The 21,431-nt window shown below is 36.4% G+C and overlaps 2 protein-coding genes and 1 pseudogene across 12 annotated transcripts in view; all 3 read right to left on the bottom strand.

The window, feature by feature from the left end:
- The window catches only part of Erich1 (glutamate-rich 1), a gene marked incomplete at its 5' end in the record, with an annotated part of 52,793,804 nt that overhangs the window by 48,171,439 nt on the left and 4,600,934 nt on the right, over positions 1-21,431 (bottom strand).
- Clcn3 (Cl-/H+ antiporter 3) overlaps positions 1-21,431 on the bottom strand; it is a 72,990-nt gene that overhangs the window by 20,600 nt on the left and 30,959 nt on the right. For 8 of the 12 annotated variants that reach the window (XM_087589254.1, XM_087589257.1, XM_087589261.1 and 5 more), the window contains 5 exons: positions 10,289-10,446; positions 6,604-6,703; positions 5,275-5,462; positions 3,325-3,447; positions 1,680-1,886 (listed from right to left, as the gene is read on the bottom strand). In XM_087589254.1, coding sequence (XP_087445380.1) covers positions 1,680-1,886; positions 3,325-3,447; positions 5,275-5,462; positions 6,604-6,703; positions 10,289-10,446 — 776 coding nt within the window. Of the gene's footprint in view, positions 1-1,679; positions 1,887-3,324; positions 3,448-5,274; positions 5,463-6,603; positions 6,704-10,288; positions 10,447-19,820; positions 20,042-21,431 lie in introns of all 12 variants that reach the window. The other 4 variants (XM_087589258.1, XM_087589262.1, XM_087589263.1 and 1 more) reach the window with 1 other exon arrangement.
- Positions 8,329-8,785, bottom strand: LOC148000520 (ATP synthase F(0) complex subunit g, mitochondrial pseudogene; annotated as a pseudogene).

Here is a 21,431-nt window from a genome sequence, read left to right as displayed (position 1 = left end):
AAGACAGTTTCAAGGAAGAAAAACTCTACACACATTCCTGCGAAACTGCTGGGCAGCTCTCTAGGGGTACTTGATCACTGCTGACTTCTTACCTGGAAATTTATCGAATTATTATTAAGATTCTTTATTCCTTTCACCACTTTGATCCAGTAAATATCTGAGGGTACCCTAAGCACTCCCTCAAATCATCTAATTTTACAAATTTTCTGGAAGAAAATTAGGAGATAAGCATAAGGTGTAGCTGGCATGAACTGTACGAAGCTGCTGTGGTAAGTCTCTCAGCCCCGAGTGTTCCCTGCTCTCCTCTGCGATGATGGTGATGTTACGGTTACTTAGTGAGTATGGATAAAGCACTTAAAATACCATCTAAAATCCCAAAATACAGGATTTGGAAGCTTCTTTTTGTTTAGCACACCTCCAACATACATATATAATTATAGCAATAGCACAGTAGTTAAAAACAATTTTTGGAATCCGAAAAGGTAATTTGAATCTATATTCTGCTACAAACTGTATGCTATCTAAAGCATGTCTGCTGGCGTTTTAAGCCCTAGTTTGCTAACTCCCAAGTGAGGGTGGTAGTGTCATACCAGAACTGATGTGGGATTAACTTTACAGTGTGAGCAAATACTTCCAGAGTAGCAGACACATGGCAAAGTATATCTTTTGAATTTTCATTCAAAGACGAAAATATGATGCTTTTAAATGTTTCACTCTGGGGATATCTATATATACTACAAGAACAATACTTTAATGCTAATATTACAAGGTACTATATAACTTGTACATAGCTTATATGTTGTATAATATTCCTTGTATATGCCTTGTATAATATGTGGGTACTATAATTATTTATATTAAAGGAACTGATAAAAAAAATGTGTGTTGTGGGGGGAGAGGGTCACACTAGTGACAACAGGATGAAAGGCTAGGGCCTGAGTTCATCAGTCCTTGATGCTATGTAAAAGCCATACCTTAACAACCATATGATATCTCTGTACCATGTAAGGCTGATTATAAAAACATAATTTAAGATGCCAAAAACCCAATGAGGCTAAAGAAACTCGAGTCTATACCAATGCTCAGGATCCTGCTTTTCCTGCAGAAACACCCATAGCAATACAGAAACCGAGCTAAAGCTAAAGTCTAGTTTAATGATATGTTAGAAAAGGTCATGTTGTCTTAGAACAGTAAAAGAGGAGGGTAAAGTATCTGGATAAAGAGGATTTCCCGTGTTGACTGTACATTTCTGACTTAAACTTTCAAAGTCCTAAAGGCCCTCAGAACTTCATCATTGTGCTTTCGAGAAAGGTTTCTGTGTAGTATATAGAATTTCCATGTCACTAGACCCTATCTCTGGGAGGACAATACAGTCCAACTTCCCAAGCCTGAAGACGCAAATGTCAAAAGTCCAGTGAATGAAAAACAGCAAAGATCTTTAAGAATCGACTGAAACTGAAGGGAAGAGGTCTTGCTAGTCTGACTAAACCAGTAGTGGCAATCAATTCCAGAGAGGTGCAAGTTAAGAAAGAAAAAGGAAACACAGACTAATCTCTAATTTAAATCTGAATACATAATTTATGCAAAAAGTTATATAGATCTTTATACTAGGAAGTCATTCAATGGACATCAAGTTTCTATAACATATCTCTGTTAAATGAACTACAAACATCACTTACCTCCCTCTTTTTAGCTTCATTTGTGCTATACTTTGGAAAGAGGTAGGAAAAGATATTTCCACAGCAGCAGGCAACATGTACCAAGGGACCTTCTTTTCCTAAACTCAAACCTGATGCCACAGCCAGCACTAATGTGATGGTTTTAATCATTAAAGTCCACTTTCCCAAGTAACCTCTGATGATGAATCCACTCAAAATAGTTTTAATCTACAAAGGAATGAGGAAGGCAATTTAATTTCATTTAGGAATCATGAGAACTTAACTTTGCTAAAAGTCCCATCTTTCACTCACCAAACAATCTACCAAACTTTGGCAAAGTATAAAACAATTCGTTATTTTTAAAACAAACTCTATTTTACCATACACGATAAATCTGTATCATATAATTAAATATTCAACCAAAGATAAGAGGGAATCTTATCTCAGGAACAAATGAAAATACATTGTCATGGTACAGTAAATGTAGGGCCTGAGTGATATATAATCAATTTAAAGGCAAATTTGAAAATTTGTCATAGGAATAAGCACCAAGCATTGAGATACATTTCAGTCTGTCAAGAATAAAGACAGGGGGTTGGGGATTTAGCTCAGTGGTAGAGCGCTTGCCAGCTCCGAAAAAAAAAAGAAAAGAAAAAAAAAAAAAAAGAATAAAGACAGTATGCTTTCTTACCACAGTGGAATTGTGCGGATTCTTACCTATACCACGGACGATGAATGGTAACAGATAACAATTTCGGGTATTGATTCCTTTCTAAAGATATCCTTACCTATACAGCTTTTAAAAATCACTATAACTTATCTTTTAAAAATATGTTAGGGAGCTGGAGAGATGGCTCAGAGGTTAAGAGCACTGTCTGCTATTGCAGAGGTCCTGAGTTCAATTCCCAGCAACCACATAGTGGTTCAAAAGCATCTATAATCAGATCTGGTGTCCTCTTCTGTATGCAAACATTCAGGCAGAATGCTGTATACATAATAAATAAATCTATTTTCAAAAATGTTAGAAAGAACCCTAATTTTTAAAAAGTAAAAAATAGAACTAAATGAGTTCAAGCCTAAATGTTATTCTCTTTCAAATTATTACTGATCCAACAAACAAACAAGCAAACATCTATGCTACTGGCCAACTGCAGTCAATTTTCTCCTTAGACTGTAAAATGACCAAATGTATAAGTCATTAGCTCATTTATTCTAGTCAACGGTCTTAGAAAGAAAACAATATATTACAATCAGAGTCAAGTAGCAAAACATCAACTAAGTCATCAAAAAACTTTAGGCAACAAACATTTATGAAGTTTTATTGTTTAAACTTAATATTCTTATTCTTACTCATGAGCTATGCATTAGTGGATGAGAAGGCGCATGTGCGTGCCTGTGTGTGTGTGTGTGTGTGTGTGTGTGTGTGTGTGTGTGTGTGTATGTGAGAGAGAGAGAGAGAGAGAGAGAGAGAGAGAGAGAAAGACTGATGAGTGGACCATCTCTTTAGCCCCCAGCTTTTATGTTTTAAGTTTTCTTTTTCAAGTTAAAACAAAACTAAACAAAACAAAAAACAGAAAAAAAAACCCCACTATTTTCTAAAAAACTTCAGTTCCTAAGGATAAAAAGTAGCATACAATTATCATTCAGTGACTATTATATGGCTTACCTCTGGAATTCCGGAGCCACAGGCATACGGAGCAAATACTTTCACCAAGGAAACTGCAAGAAAGGCAAAACTCAAAGCCCAAAAGATGTACATGATGTAGTTCATGATATAAGATCCAGGACCCTAAAAGGCAAAAATAGCTCAGAGTATGCACCACTAATTCAAGAGCCTACCACATAAGAAACTGATGTAGAACTTACCCCATTACTGTTATTTGTACTTTTAGATGTGTGATTCAGATATGCTGCTCAGACTGAGTTCAAACTTTTAAGCTCAAGAAATCCTCTTGCCTTAGCTTCCTAAGTAGCTGGGACTACAAAAGCGCATGCCATCACACACACACTCTGGGTAAAAGTTCTAAAAGCCTCTTGATTTATTTCCACAATAATAAACACTCTGTGTGAACAAGGTATTTAAGTAGAATCCAAAAACTAATCACTGTACATACTAAGAAGCTTTATTTCCGCTTGGTGAACTTCCTAGTTTTCTGGGTGCCTAAAGTCTTGTTACATGTTACACTGACCTATGCCTACCCACAAATGTTTCAGAAACTGCTAGCACTTGGATTTTTTCTTTCTTGTTGTGTTTTGGGTTTTTTGTGATCTGTTTGTTTAATGTGTATATGCGTGTGGCTGAGGAATTCGCTGAACTGTATGCATGCGAAGCCAACATTTCGGGAGTTCTGAAAAGGGTGATGTGATTCCCTGGAGATGCAAATACAGCTATGAGCTTCCGTGCAAGTGCTGAGAGCTGAACTCTGGTTCTCTGCAAGTGCAGTGCACACTCTTAGTCAATGAACTGCTTCCACAGCCCTTGGCAATACGATTGCACGCTGCTGCAATTCTCCTGAATGTCATTAAATGACCTCAATTAACAACACATGGAATGTAAACCCAAAACACATTCTTTCAACTTCAACTTTGAGTATAACAATGGTTTTAAATATATCCATATGTGAATATAAAATATATCTAATGTCTTAAATTTAAGTTTTATTCCAGAACATCACTGTGATAATATTAAATATTGTACTACCTAAAGAAAATATGTGACCTTCCACCATCAGCAAATGCATAAGCCTTGCTCCAGTTCAAGGCACTTTTTCTTTGGGAGGCATCTTTTCTGGCAAATAAAGGCCATTGAAGAAAAACATAGCTGGACATAATGCATGTATCAATAAATTATGGGGAGCCCAACCCCACTTGATACATCTACACCACACCTCCTGTATTATGGCCTCCTGTATGTAGGGAAGGGGGGGGAACGTTGGCGTGGGCACATTCACAGGAAAATTTTAAGAACCAAAAATATCAAGAAGTTTAACTTAAAACAGGGTCTCTTAGAAAAAGGCAGCATAAGCAAGACCAAAGCAGTGCCAGGTCTCAATAGATCCATTAATGTAGAAGAGGAAAAAATGTCACAGGAACCCAGCTCTAGACACAGAATTATAGGAACCAAGGAGAGCAGACAAAGGCATATTAGCCACACTAAGGATTAGCGATGTCATTAGTTATCCAACACAAAATGACCAGCCCTGAAAATATATACAGACAAAAATGGACTCAGAAAGAGGTCCGTACATATTTAAAATGTATCTTGCACTTCCATAATTCATATTTCACCAAAATTAGCGACATAATGCATTGATCCACATTAATAACTCTCTATCAACTTTGCACAGCTGCTGCTGCAGGAACTATGCTTCTGTCACACCTTGCCCTAAACCCACATCCCGAACCACATGACTCATGTGGTTATGCAGTAAGTACCACAAAGGCTGCTGCAGACAGCCGGCATTCGTCCTCACTATGTCTGTCTTCCATCCCTCTGCTACAGAGGCTTGCTTCCTTTTCTTTAGTGCAGGGTACAGTCACCTAATGTAACTGATTCTATAACTATTGGAAGTGGCTATTATTACACACAGCAGAGACTAACTCAGCAAAGACTTACCTCTGCTTGACCTATGATTAACTCTGCCCATGTTTTCCACTGTGGACATTTATCCCTCTCTTCAAACGTCGTCTCATTAGAGCCCCAACAACACTGTTCATGGTTGTACCACAATGCACTGAGGCAGATGCCCTCTTTCAGGTCAGTCATCCAGTCAGCAGCAATGTCTATCAATCCAGCCAGCGCCCCTGTAAGAAGGCAATGGAAACGCTCCAAAATATGGCTATTTAGAGAGAGCTGGCACTAGCTAGTTAAGGGTTAAAGAAAAGCAAAAACATCCTATAAAGGTCAGTTAGGCACTGATATCGAAATCTAAAGTTTTAAATACATGTGCATTAGTTTTAAAAATTGTTAATAGCTCTATTTTAAAATAAAATTGGTATCTTTGTTTGGAATTAAGACCAACTCACATTATTAAAATAAATCACAACTTAAAAAAGAGAAAAGGTTATTTTAAAAGTACTAAAATACTCATTACAACTCTGGTAACTAAAATCAGGACTTTTAATTAGCCATGTTTCCATCTAGTCAGTAGACTTATGAGTAGACTTAGAGTTACATGCTGAAATTGTTTCAAATCAAAATAATAGAATAAAATGTTCATTAAATATAATTAAGGAAGCTTGTATCATTCACTGAATTATTCATTGTAACTTTGTATTTTTTCTTAATTAATGGAAAGCTATACTTTTGAAAATTATCTTACTGACAGAATACTAAAAATGTCACTTATCAATACTTCTCTGTTCTCCACAAATACCTTACTTTCTTATGTTTTCTGTCGTGCCTGATGGAGGCAGGGAGCTATTCTAACTACCTGCCCCTAGTGGGACTCACACCATCAGCTGCTAGCTGTCCAACTCCTCTCTCTAGGGACCTAACAGCCACAGTGGACAGTGCAGGACTAAAGAACAGACCATTTAGTGGGTCACCTGTCACTTCAAGGTTGTGGACGAGCACTGAACTGCTCCTGTGCTTTCGTCCTTCATCTGCATCATGGTGTGGCCGTGTTAATGATGGAGACTGCATGAGGCTCAGACACACGCAGAGCTGTTAGAACACTGCAGGACTTAGGCTATTTCATTCATTCAAACCATTTATCACATATGGAAACAGAGTCTAGAAAACCCAGTCAAATTGATAAGTAAAAGTGCCCTAGCCAATTAGATTTAGAAGCCTCTGTCTCCTGGTCTCATACTTATTTTTTCCAAGAGATGTAAGCACTCTAAAAAAATCTAATTTACCTAAAAGTGGAAGGGTGAGGTGGGGGTGGGGAAGTTGTTCAGTTAACTTAAAAGCAAAACCAAGCAAGGTAAACCTTTTCCTTACCTGACGCCAATCCCGTCAGTGTAACTACAAGCCATCCTGACCAAGCATCATATAGACTTTTTGTCATTTCCCATGCTGATTCTTTTTTTTTACTGTTGATCTGAAATTACAAATATGTTGCATTTCTTAATTTGAATTTCTACAATGCTTGAGTCTACTTAATTTCTCAAGTCTCATAATATAGAAAGCACCTTGTAAACTAAAGAACAAAGCAAATTTGGGATAAAAATCACTCCAGAACAGTTGTACCTAAAAGCCAGAAGACACGCCCCAAGCAGAGATCTATCTGTATTTTAAATGAGAACCTCTGGATTTGACTGTGAGGGCCCATGAGACACATGGAAGTAAATCTAATCTAGACTGCTTCAAACTGTATCAAATTCAAACCTTACACACAGACAGCTTACACACCACAAGTTAGAAAACATAGCTGTAAACGTCCGGCTTCAGTACTTTAGTAGCATATAGTTATATTTAAAAGTTAAATTAATTAAACAAAAACTTCTCAAAAATATATGAGTCACATGGGCAAAGAGATGCCGCCCCCCTCCACAAGTAAGAGAACTGTGAATATATAAGTGTAGAGCTCCAATCCTATGTGTAACAGACAAAGACTTTCTGTACAAGCCAGAAGAAAAATGTCCTCAACTGACTGACTGTATGCAGTTAAGAGATTAACAAGGAAACAGCTTTGATGCAAATCTCTAGTTATTAAAAACAGTAGGGTCTCCCTAAGAATGCATTTCTAAACCCATCCCTAACTAGCTTTTGTCTTGCTCTCAGCTTAGCTTTAAGAAGCTCTATTGTCCATCTAGGGCCTCAATGCTCAACTAGCCCGCAGGAAAGTACAGCTAGAATTCAATGACCTCATCTATTTCAAGAGGCTCGTCTATTCAAAAGCCACAAAGACCAATTAATTAAAAAGACACAGCAAAATATAAGGTGAATGAGAAAATTCTATCCCTTTCAAATAAGAAGCATCCAAACATGGATATCAACCACTTTTTATAATGTCTTACAAATGGTCACTAAATTCCACTTTGCCTTTCCTTGATTAAAAAAATAATAAATAAGCATATTTTTAAAAGATAATATTAAGTCATTTTCAGGCAGTCTCTGTCATTCTTCTTGTTATTCTGTTTGCACACCACAGACCTTTAATAAATTCTTGCTGGTGAATTTTCAGTATAGAAACACTGTGTATGAAATAGTGTTGATTCATCACCAATATACAAAATATAGATATCATCTAAATGTTTACCAATACAATATTGGTAAATAAGCTGCAATGCTTTCTTTAAAACAACAACAACACTGGTAAAACTACCTGTCACTTTGTAAAGAAAATTAAAAACAAAGTATTTTTACTCAGTGGTAATTTTCTCTTATTTGTATTATGATACTATTTAATAAAAAGTTATCAATATGGCCTTTAAAAAATAGTTCTCAAAGGAAAACCCGCAGACAACCTGGAATGTCCATTAAACCCTATTAAGTTCTTCAAGAGAAACTATTTCCAGCTTAGAAAGATTGTAGATGCCTGGAGTTAAAAATGCCCAGGACAAAATCCAACCACAAACCAGCCACTGTCTGCATCTGACAGTCCACACAGATCAGCAAACTACTATTTTCTAAATAATTTCATGTTAAGAACATGTATTCTCAAAGTTCAAGGTAAAAGCAATGGATTTTATTTTTGATTTTTTTTCAACAGCAAGTATTTTATTAAGATAGCAGTTTCATTACACATGGTCCAAGAACATTCAAAAAGCTCAAATCGGAAGCTTAAGATTGGTCTTCACACATCATAGCAAACAATACCACGTTTGCCTATGAGCTCTCTGAAATAAAACCACATCCATACCTCAGTGGCCACCAAACCATTCAGCACGGCTTCCTTCACTGCAAGGTGTTCGAAGCCACCAGTCTTAGCACTGTGAATTATGTTTTCATGATCAGAATAGCTGTAGTGACTTCACCAGGAGTTGGGAAACCAGCTCAACCTTGGCATAGTGCCAAAATGTGGCCAATCGAGGCTTCAAGTAAGTCACAGCAGCAGCCACCGTAGACAGTACCTTCTCCCAGAGGTTAAGGATGAACTCAGCCATGGTCTAAGGTGGAAGGTATGTCTCCCCAAACCATAGGATTTTAGTTTAACAAATTTAAATTTTAACTTGTTTGTTAAATTTTAATTTAGCAAATCTTTTACAAAATACTACTTGTTATTTTATTAGAAAATAGGTATGGTAATCTAAAAAAACTATCGAAATACTCTTAGCTTTTCAAACTAGAATTGTGTGAGGCTAGATTTCCTTTTTATTCCTTAAGCAAAAAGTGTAACATTATAATGAAAAGCAGATATGAGAATCCATCAGTCTTTTATTAAGCCAAGCAATCATGAAGACAAAAAAAAAAAAAAAAAAAAAAAAACCCACCTCTGCAAATAGTTTATTTTGGAAAATGTATTATTTTCATATAATATTAGTTATGTTTAAAATAGTGGACCTATGGTTATAATTTTTAAGTGAACTAATATTTTTAAATGTTCTAACAAGGAAATAGTAACTGATATAAACACACTTCTTGAGGTTCCTCAATTCTTTTTCCAGTGCAGAGGGCATTTGAGTACAGACAAATGAATCACTGAGTGAGAGCGGGGAGTCTGTGTGCTTCTCTTCAGTCATGCCCTCAGGTCAAAAGCAACTCAACATTCTGTACTTCTCTCAGCACAGGCTACTGCAAGCTCAGCCTTCGAATAAAAACAGACACCGGTCGAAAGGTTACGACTAATTTGCATAAACTAATTTTGAAAGTAAATTTCAGGGGTTGGGGACTTAGCTCAGTGGTAGAGCGCTTGCCTAGCAAGCACAAGGCCCTGGGTTCGGTCCCCAGCTCCGAAAAAAAAGAAAAAAAAAAAAGTAAATTTCAGATACCATAAACAAATGGGTAAATACATAAGAGACTTTAGAAATTTGGGATTTTTATTTCAGAGAAATTTTATCTTCTTCTGAAGATGTGCTTTAGATTATACCGGTGTGCATTCACTATACTGTGGGATTTGAGGGTCGGCGTAGCTGAGTCTTGAGAGAGGGGCTTGCTATTTAGCCTACACTGGGTTCCTGCACCTCAGCCCCTTGACTGCCGGAATTATAGCCATTCACTGTTATACCTCAATTTTCTTTCTGGCTTCCCTTTGGGGGGAAAAAAAAACAGTGGCTTATTATGCACACAAAAAACTTTATTCAGGATACTTGAGAAATATTTCAGCATTTAACACTAGAAAAATGTTAGGAACTTCAGAATCCTACAAGTGATTTTTTTCCTGGTACATTATCTTCCTTTCCCATTAGACTTAGCAACAGAATTCTTTTTGCAGTAGCTGCTGAGATGCTGAACGCAAGCATCTTGGTGGCCTTATTAAGCTTGGCCAGTCTTCCCCCAATTCCTCTGCTGCATTTGTCCTTCTCCATCCTAATTTGTCTAACTGTATTTATTTTTGTTGCTGTTGAAAAACACAGGATATAAAGAAACAAGAAGAGGGAGCATCAAGAGAAAGCGGAGAGAATTATCACGTGTCAAAACATATGTTAATGTATAACGTGTTAGCAATCTGCCATCGTCGGCAGAAACGTGATTGTAAATGACCCATCTTGCACTATTTTTATAAAAGACTGAAAATACTCACCCGTCTGTGCCTTTCTCTGTCCTTACACTTTTCTCGCACCCAGTCAATAGTATGGAAATCATCGTATGTACCGACACCTGGGATGGGCTCATCCAAAAGATCCAGCAAGTGTGTGGAGCTGTTAATGCTGCCTCCATTTGTCATTGTATAATGAGTTCCTGCAGCACAGAACAGTCTACTTACAAGCTAACAGTGAGCTCTGCAACTTCTTTAGACATTGGTAATTTACAAATATCATCACAAATCATTGGAAAGTGGAGGAAACATTGATTATTCACAATTAGAAATAAGGCAAAAATAATATTCATGACCTCACAAATTTTTATTAGCAACAAGCCTAATGGTCACCTAATACTCTAGACAAGAGAATTTTGCAGGAATTACCACCATTTACCATTGGTAACAAAAGAGACATCATAAAGTTAGAAGACAACTTGTGAAGACTGATAAACTGAAAATGATTTTCATCTAGTAAAATGTAAATTGTGGCTTTCCAGTAGGAAAGAATTGTAAACTTATTTGTTGTTGTTTGTTTTATGTCTTAAAATTTTTTTCTTTGCTTCACAGACTAGACTCATTTCGGCCTCACAGGTTCCCCTCTGAATCAGTTCATCATCAAGCTGGTTCCTTCATTAGGGTCAAAGAAATTTTTGACACATATTTACTATGCATTTTATTACATGATTAAACAAACCTAAAGAAGGTCCTGGAATGCTAAAAGACAACTGGGGAATTGAAGAAATACAGGCAGCTTTTAATTATGATATTAAGTTCATCTAACACATAAAATGAAATGCAAACTTTTAAGTATGTAAATGCTTGAGTTGTTATTTATGCAAAAAGAGGCCTTGACAGAAAGTTCATATATTAAATATAAACCCACTGGGAAGAGAAAGCTATCACATCTAATATATACTGTGGTAGTCTAAATGTGAATGCTTTTATAGGCACATATGCCTGCAAACTTAGTCCCCATCAGAACTATTTGGAAGGATTAGGAGGTGCGTCCTTGTTGGAGTAGGTGTGTCCTTGTTGGAGTAGGTGTGTCCTTGTTGGAGGAGACCTATCTGTGGGGTGGGCTTTGAGATTTCCAAGTCCATCTAAGCCCAGTGTCTCTCTGTCAATGTCTCAATGTGTGTCTCTGTCTCTCCCTTCTTTCCACCCCCTCTCCCCCCACTGACCCTACTACACTACCTACAGAACTCTCAGCTACTGCTCCAGTGCCATGCCTATCTGCTCTCCGCCATAATGGCCCTAACCCTATGAAACTATTAAAAAAAAAAAAATTAAATGCTTCTTTTAAATAAGAGTTGGGAGCCGGAGAGATGGCTCAGTGGTTAAGAGCACTGACTGTTCTTCCAAAGGTCCTGAGTTCAACAGCCCACATGGCGGCTCACAACCATCTGTAATGGGATCTGATGCCCTCCTCTGGTGTGTCTGAAGACAGCTACAGTGTACCCATTTAAATAAAGAAAAGTCTCAAATCTCACAACTAAACAACAGCCCCTTAGGAAAATACAATAAGAGGTGCCTTGGTCATGTGTCTTTTCGGAGCAATAGAACAGAAAGTAAAATATACATAAATAATCTCAAACCAGCATGCTCACTAGTAGGAATTTTTCTTTAGGATTCTGTACAATCTTTGAACAAATTAAAATGGAGCATAGTGTGGGTAGAATTTCCTAAAACGTATTATAGAAAACAAAAACAAGTGAATGCTAAAGTATTTATAATCTGATACAAAAATCAATTAACAGCTAGAGAGGGCAAGTATTTCAAACATGAAAGCCAATTCTGCCATTGTACCACAAAAGGTACAGAAATACATTACTGAATAGATATGAAAGCACTCTAACAAAAGTTTTAAAACCAGGTGAAAACTTGTCTTTTAAAAAACAAAAGGAAGGGGCTTGAGAGATGGCTCAGCGGTTAAGAGCACTGTTTGCTCTTCCAGAGGTCCTGAGTTCAATTCCCAGCACCCACATGGCGGCTCACAACCAGGTGTGCATGCAGATAAAGCAGTCATACATAAAATACATAAATCTACATCTAAACAGAAAAAGAAAGAGATAAAGGGAAGTATTTTTCATGTGGCCAGTTTTCCAACCCTTTGGACTTTGTGCCAAAAAAAAATTTAAAGTAGAAAAATAAAAATGAGACCCATTTCCTTTTCCCTGACTGTTAAGGACTAAGGAAATTTTCTCAGGTGAGTTTTGCTTTGCAGTCTTTCTGTTTAAATGGACGCATTTCCTTTTATAGAGATAAAGAAATAACTGTAAACAACATCAAAAAAGCCATCATGTGGCAAGGTCAGAAGTGCAAGTCTTCCCCAGAAGAGTAAGAAAGGCATCCCAGGCTTCAGCAGGAGATTCCCTACATAAACCAGAGGGGAAAGAAGTAGGAGCAACAAGGACCTTCCATGCCGACCCAGAAACGTTAGCACTAAGATATAAGCCAATGAAAAACACCGTGGGCTACAAACTGTTTCCTAATAATTCAAATGTCTAAAAACAAGGTATGAAAATGTGTCTATTTCCTTTTCCTTAAACAGGATTCTCTCATCTCCCTATTGAAATATATCTGAATGTTGCCTTAGGAAGGTGTAGCATGTTTACAAAGAGAATAGTATATTGATTTCAGTGTTCTGGCAGAAGTGCTCCAGGAATAAATAATTTACAAATATTGCCCGAGAGTTTAAAGATACAATCCCCTCATTGTAATGTTTACATGCATACTATATTTAAAGCTTTAAACACATTTTCAAGAAGAAAATATTACTTATCAAATTATAAAAGCATTTATGACTTATTGACAAATATAGGAATAGCGACTTTGCTTTCTATATGGTAACATTAAAACTGGTATTTGGAGGGAAGTATCAAGAAGCCCGTGTCTTTATGGAACGTTGCCCAGTACTTTGTGGTATTTATGGCAAAAATGAAAAAAGACACTCTCAGAAAAGCAAACCAAATGCACCCAAGTAAAGTTCTGCAAAATAGAGTTGTTTTATTCCTCAAACGTTGAAATTAGCTAGACATGGTGGCACATATGTTTAAACTCAGCACTAGGAAGGCAGAAGCAGTTGGATCTCTTTGAGTTTGAGGCCAGTCTGGCGGATCTTAATAGTAAGTTCCAGTGCAGACAGGATACATACAAAGAACTTGTATCAAACAAACAACCCCAAAAATGTTAAAAATTATAAAAGATAAAGAATGAGGACTGAGGGCTGGTGAGATGGCTCAGTGGTTAAGAGCACTGGCTGCTCTTCCAGATTTCCTGAGTTTAATTCCAAGCAACAACATGGTGGCTCACAACCATCTCTAATGGGATCTGGTGCCCTCTTCTGACCCGCAGACCTACATGCAGGCAGAACACTATACGTAATAAATAAATAAATTTTAAAAAATTTTAAAAAAAGAATGAGCAATGAACTGTCCTGAATTAAAAGAGAGATGACATATGACTATAAGATGTGCTTTAGGACCAGATCATGAACTAGAAAGGCCACTGACCTTACTGATCTAGACTAATGATCTAGATCAAGTAATAATGTTATATCGAAGTCAATTCTGATTTTTAAAAATCATAATTACATACAGATGTACTTCTTTGAGAAAGATGCCCTTTTTCTGAATTTTACTCTTACCATAATTAAAAATACAGTATAAGCATACATTCATTATCTATAGAAAATATCATGTTTTATCTGGAATATTTAATACAAAGGCAAAGAACAAAAAAACAGAATAAACTAATGTGGTAAACTGCTGATATTTCAGGAATTCTGATAAAGTATGAAGGACTCTACATTAGTTTTCACTTCTGCAAGTCTGAAAATTTTTTTCTTCAATGCTGAGGACCATGTATGCTAAATATTCATTAAAACTATACCCTCAGCCTTGAAATTATTGTAAAACATTTACCACAGGAATAAAGGTGGCTCATTCAGTAAAGTGCTTGCTATAGCAGCATGAAAACCTGAGTTCAGATCTTAGAACTCACAGAAAAATCCATATGCAGCCATGAGATGTTAGGACGGCACAGACAAGAGGATCCCTGGGGCTTGCTGGCTAGTCATCCTACCCAATTAGAAAGTTTAAAGTTCAGTGAGAGACCATGGTTTGGATGGATGGATGGATAGATAGATAGATAGATAGATAGATAGATAGATAGATAGATAGATAGAGATAGATAGAATTTCTAAAAAGGAAGAGGAAGTGGGGGGACTAGAGAGATGGTACAAAGGTACAGAAACACTTGCTGCTCTTCCAAAGGACCCAAGTTCCATTCCCAGCAAAAATCCTGCAACTCTAGATCCATGGGACAACCCCTGGTCTCCGCATGCAGTTGCACACACACACAAAAATATATACACTACACATCTCACACAGGCACAAGTCAACAACTGAATGCTCTGTAGGGTCCAGTACTACTGTCTGAACAGAGCTAAAGAGCTACAGACTTCTGATTTCACTACTTTTTTATGCAAAACTCAAAGCTTATACCTTCAACATAAATGTACAATAAAACCTCGAAAAGCATTTCTAGACTATCTGTATCATAAAGACATACATTTGAAATATCTATTTCTCCTATACAATTGTGAACTGAGAAGCAGAAAAAGATTGCTATTCTTAACTTTTATGAAATAGGAAAACAGAAGCACAACAAACATTTATATTCATCATTTATATATTGTGAATTTAGTGATTTTCGAGTAATTATTATGGAAACTATGCAAACATGTTAATTCACAAAACAATGCACCAAATCAAGATTTCTGAAAGCCAAAAATTTTCAAGAATTTTAATATTTTTGTTAGTATGGTATACCTGTAAATGGTTTTATATACTTTGTTCCATTAAACAATACACAAAAACTAAGTTGTAAAAAAGAGGAAAAGAGAGAAGTTCACTGGAGTAACTTTAAAGGTATATTTTGTAACTATAATAATAGTCATCGAGTATTTCAAATACATTTCTTCTCTGTATACAGTTCATAGCATCTAAATGTGTATAAGATTTCATTGACATATGTAAAAATGAGATAAACTGAAATCAATTACATGTGTATTAAATTTTTTAGTAAGCAACAGATTAATCAACTTTACACTTCAACATCTTAAAGCACATAAGTTAATTATTACCAAAACACAAATTGAAGTTCTCTCACATGTAGGGTATACTTCTTGTATACTAAAATATTTCAAGAGTTGGTTAATATAGAGATGATAATGCTTTTTATAAAATTGATATATACAAGTAAGCTTTGGAAAATCAAGGCCTCCAAGGATAGAAGAGAGGCAGTCAGACCACCGCTGCCTTGATTACTATGCCTTTCTTACAACTGGTTTAATAACCTAAGCTGACAGGATGTCATTTCTAATGCAAACGCTGCTGCCCTTGCTTGCTTATCGGTAGAGACGGTAGTGATGATATAAGCGAATACCTTTTGGAACTAAGAATGAAGTTTCACGACCTTATTTCTTTATCCTGTCCACAAACTTGCCCTAACCATCAACTACATGCATTACCAAGTAAAAGAGCAGAACATAAAAAGTCAGTAGTACTGGAGCTAGAGAGATGGCTCAGCAGTGAAAAGCACTGGCTCTTCTTGCAGAGAATCCAGGTTTATTTCTAAGCACAAACGTGAGAGCTCACAGTCATCTGTAACTCCAGGTCCAGGCCTTGTGACAATCTCTTCTGCCCTCCACAGGCATTGCACACAAGTGGTGTACAACCATACATGCACGCAAAACACTCACACATATAGAATAAGGATAAATAATTCAGAATTCTGAAACCCATACAAAAGAGAAAATCATAAAAGCAAATACTTTTGAACATCAGAGATGGTTTTCTAGATTTCAAAAGTCTGTAAAAAAAAGTTGGGCTTAGAATTTCTGAAAGAAGCCATATGAAGCCCATTTTGCCGTATTCCTTGAGATGTGCTGTACAAAGACTAGGAGAGAGCCAAGTGAAAAAGAGACTTACAGACTAATGATAGGCTTCAGCCTTTTCCATTCCCTGGATGTGAAAGCTGGCCATATCTATACTTTATGAATGTCATATCATCAAATGTATACATATTTTCAACGATACACGAGAACTTAAAATTTTAGATACTTCATTGCAATCAATATCTGAATTATATATTTTCTTAGTCATCTTTGACAATTAATTTCAACTTTTCTTCAAAGCCCGCTACCAAATATTCATTATTAATAATCAGGTATAGATCCAAACATAAAATGATTAAATAATAAAGTAATTTATCCTCATCAAAGGGGTATTATTTATGCAAGAGGTCCATATTGACTTTGCCCACATAATATCCCTTTACTTCTGGCAAAATGTCTCAACCTTTTTATAAAAAAACAAAAAAACAAAAAAAAACACAAAAATCTTCTATTTTATGCAGTAGAAGGCTTGATGAGATCTATCAGATGCATGCCTCAGCCAAGAAAAAGAAGAGTGTGAGGTTGGAGCCAAGCACTAGGCACTGGTTTTGAATTCTTGGGACAAGAGAAAAAAGGGAGGGAAAAGAGGGAGAAAGGAAGAGAAGGGAGAGAGGGAAGACCAGAGTGTCTATAAAAAATAGCTGCTGGATATATAAATGTCAAACACACGAATACAATGAATGAAACCAATTCATTTTTCACAGCCTCAAAAGAATGTAAGCTGCCTCCTGCTACTTGGATTCCAAGATGGTAAACTACACGTGAAAGTATGACCTGAAAGTTTGTTAGCTCTCAAATTTAACACCAACCCCCGTCCTCACTGCTATCTGTCTGTCTACACACACATACACACACTTCTCTGGAGGTTTGATCACTAAGCATCTGTGCCTGCCAATCTAATGTCCACTTATTGTTACTTACTAGTTAAAATTCAGTAACAACAAAGTCTGGGCAAATATCTTTCTTCAGAGGAGCCTAGAAAAGAACTACCTTAATGCAGCTGGTGTTAGAAGGTTTAAGAATCAAATTCCAGATCTAGTACCTATACTTAACCTTTTAGCCCAAAGGCCCATTTTGTCAGCTACTCTTTGCTTAGAAGCATGTGCATAGACTAGAAGCAAGTAATGAGAAAGCTTAATATTGATGGGTGAGAAGAAATAAAATACCCACAACCTTTAATCTATTCAAATATTTTGCGTCTAAGACTTCATCAAACTGTATTATATTATGATATTCAGCTATGATCAAATCATTTAACATTAATCTTAACCCAAAACATGGACAATATGCAAAAGAGATCAAGAGAAAAAAAGGTATCTTCATTTAGACAAGAAGTTCAACTTTAGAAGTGGTAGAAGGAATTCTTGAATTATTAACCAATCATAATTATGCTAATAAGTATACAAAAGTAAATCACTCAGAAGTATGATTGACAATGTAATTACAGTTCAAATATCAAAAATACAGAAGATTTCACCTAGAAAAACTACTCAGTTAATGAACTATATATATATATATATACATAGTCTGGCTTGCAAGTCACTTCTCTTTAGCTGAAGCTAAAAAGTCGTTCATTCTCTTATAGCCACAGAACTTTATAACATCCAAACACCTATGGAAATAAAATGCATATATACCAATAATCTGTAATCTAGCATTTATCTGTAGAAAATTTAAGGTTAACTCTGTATTAAAAATATATTTCTAATAGAGAAAAATAATCTTTTTTTAAAAAAAGATTTACTTATTTTATGTAAATGGGTGTTCGATCTGTATGTACACCTGCATGCCAGACTAGAGTATCAGATCCCAAGAGAGATGGTTATAAGCCATCATGTGGTTTCTGGGAATTGAACTCAGGACCTCTGGAAGAGGAGACAGTGCTCTAAGCTGCTGAGCCATCCCTCCAGTCCCAAGAATAACGTTTTCAACAAATGATGCTGAGGAACACTACCTATGCAAAAGGATGAAACTAGACGCCCAACTCACATACTCATAAACAAAAACTCAAATGTTTTGATCCAAAATTAAGATTAGCTAAAACTACAAAACCCTAAGAAGAAAATGTAAGAGTCTTGCGACTTCCAATTGGTCAAATGTATCAGCAAAGGACACATGATAAATGAGAAAAGTATATCAAGTGGGCCACATCAGAATTATAGTACTTTTTCCATGCAAAGATTAGACCCTATTAATTAGCTCATGTGTGAAGACAATAAAAACTACTAACACAATAAATAAGTATTTATTGTGTAACAGACATGGTTCTTAGTACAGCTAAGACAGTCTCTATTTTATAAATTTGAAAAACAAAGATAGAATACTATGAAATAATATCAAGGCTATAATGTAAGTAAGTAGTGGAATAAACACCCAAACCTATGCATTTATTCCAAAGTTACTACCACTGTATTAATAAGGTCAATAATCATAACTTCATGATTGGAAGATGTATATCTAGGGTAAGTCTCAAGAGTAGGTTCAGAATAATTAGTCAGTGACTTACTTCTACCTAAACACATGTGCATATATATGTACTTAGCCTGTGGACAACTGTTGTAATTCTATCAATAACAATCACTATGGGAACTCTGCCTTTTAGTTCCAGACTCCATCACTTTCTCCTCTATTGTTTAAATTGCTACAATAAAAAGCCTAGTGAGTTGAAGTGAGCTCATATCACAATCAAAAGGACCGTGTCTGGGTATCTGGAACCCACATAAATGTCGGGCAGGCGTGGCAACTAGCTTGATATTCCAGTCTTGGAGACAAGAAATCACAGAAGCAAGATGTCTAGTAAGAGCAGCTGTATCTGTTGCTAGCTCTGAGTCTAACTTTAAGACACTGCCTCAAATAAGGCAAAAGAATGATCAAGGTAGATTCCTAATATCAACTCTATCCACCACCACCACCACCACCACCACACCCACACACCAAAAACAAAAGAGGAGAAAATGTGGTAATATTACTCATGGGCAGTGTTTTGCTCTCAGAATGCACACTGCGGAAACTGCTGTGCTAAGAGCTCACCCCCTTTCACCCTCAGCTTGTCCAAGTCTCATCTTACACCACAGAGAGCCTACTTTACTCAAATTAGACTAGACCTCCAAGTGTGCACCCTGAAACTAGTCTTTAAGTCCTTTGACTATAGCCTACAGCATTCCTCTCTGGCATAGTTCACAGATAATGTATCTAAATAAAATCAAAGTTTAGTAAATGAAACGAGTAAATAGTGACTTTTCACTTTTTATTTTCTTCATCTCTTTAAAAATACTGGTCAGTTTCTTTCTGACCAACATTTTAAACCTGAAGGTTGACTCAAAACTAGAGAAAAATAAATAAAGACTATCTAAATTAAATCAAATTAATTTCCATAAATTAAAATTCTTTACATACCTCCTACTAGCCTTCAATGTATAGCTGTTGAACTGTACTAAATGAAAACAGAATTTAGTAATAAATTCTATAGTTACACAAACAGCAACCTAATGTTTTTCTCACAGAAAAACAGTCAAACACCTATTTTCATAAAGATTAGGCATATAACTAAATAGAAAGATTGTCATTTATTACCTCCAGGCCAATTTCCAAAGATGTGAGGGTGAACTTGCCATTTCCACTGAAACTGCCGTCACAGCAGATGAGCACAAAGCACAGACACTGGGCATTACGGAAGAAGGGAGCCAGAAACCCATGCTTAAAGACTTCCTGACAGCGCTATGTCTGTCTTGAGAGCACAGATCCAGCCATGCATGTTTTCTCCCTCTAGGAGCTTAGTAATAAGGAATGTCACCCTGGTAAGGGAAGGTAAATGGGAGAGGTTGGTAAGAGGGCAATGGCTAAGATGGCTGGCATGGTTCATTTGGTAGCTGTTACGCAGTATGTACAAAATCTCATCCCAGCACTTAGGAGGTACAGGCAGGAAGATCACCCAATCAAGATCAGGACCATGTAAAACTGCTTGAAAACACAAAACAGGGTAGGAGTGGGGGCTGTCAAATATAGAGCTCTGCAGTTAGTAATGGTCAGTTGGATAGTGGCTTAGATCAATGACAGTATAAAGGAAACAAAGTATACACTCCAAAGAGCTGTTCAGTGATCTAGTCACATTCAACTACTTAAACCTAGAAGCTAATACAGAAAGAATCCCAAAGAAGACATGCACTGCTGACCCACTGCCTACTGCAGTGTACTGTTTAGTGTTCTGTTCTGTTGCCACCACCTCAATATAAAAGGTAGCAGCCTTAGACAAGGTAGATACAAGGTCCTACACATATGAAAGCAGGTTCAAACTTCACTTCCGATCTCTGCACATACAATGCTGCATATACAGCATCAGAACAAATAAAGTTACAGTAAATTTTGGTCTGAGTTGTAAAGGAAGAAACATACTCATGCACATGCACACACACACACATACAAAGGACAAAACGCCCTATAAATTAAGCACATTAATTAAAAAGCAAAAACAAAATTGTAAAGTACAATTTAGGTCAGTAGTGTCCTATGTAGGCACAAGGTAAAACGTTGATGCAAGAAAAACATCAACATTACAAATTTAGTAAATGTGGTAAGGGTCTGCCCATACCCTGAGTTTTGAATATACAAAGCATTCTGATGTCGCATGAGCCATGAGATGACTTAAATCATTGTAAAGTATCTGTTCAGAAAACATAGCTAGAGCTAATAAAATGCTCTGGATTTTTATTACAAATGTAAATACTATAGGAAATATAGATTTGACATCAGATCTGTTTTATAACAGTGTATGAGGACAAATAATAGTATAAAACAAGCATCACTAATATCAAATCAGTTATTTTTAATCAGAAGCCTATGGCATACCCTTTTGACAATAAGAATATATTTAACATCTGAATTTGTACAAGTGCAGAGCTACTATAATTTCAGAAGGAAAGAAAAATGTGATCACACAATAGGGTAGGGAAAAGATTTAAATGAACTACGTCACTGCCTCCTTTACTACTCACAAGAAAACTGGCTGATAGGTCTGATGCAACAGGGCTGACCACTCTCTTACTAGCTATTTACTCCTGACACAGCACTTCCTTATTCTATTTTCTACTCCACAGACAACTGGCAAATTCCCTTGTTCACTGAAAAATGGCCTACTTAGTACCACCTGCCACAAGGAGACTTGTCTCTTCCTCTCCTAAAGAGCAA

The sequence above is a fragment of the Rattus norvegicus genome, chromosome 16, assembly GCF_021556685.1.
Source record: "Rattus norvegicus strain SHRSP/BbbUtx chromosome 16, alternate assembly SHRSP_T2T, whole genome shotgun sequence".
Taxonomy (NCBI): domain Eukaryota; kingdom Metazoa; phylum Chordata; class Mammalia; order Rodentia; family Muridae; genus Rattus; species Rattus norvegicus.
The sequence above is the reverse complement of the archived record's forward strand: the minus strand, read 5'-3'. Positions and strand labels throughout refer to the sequence as shown.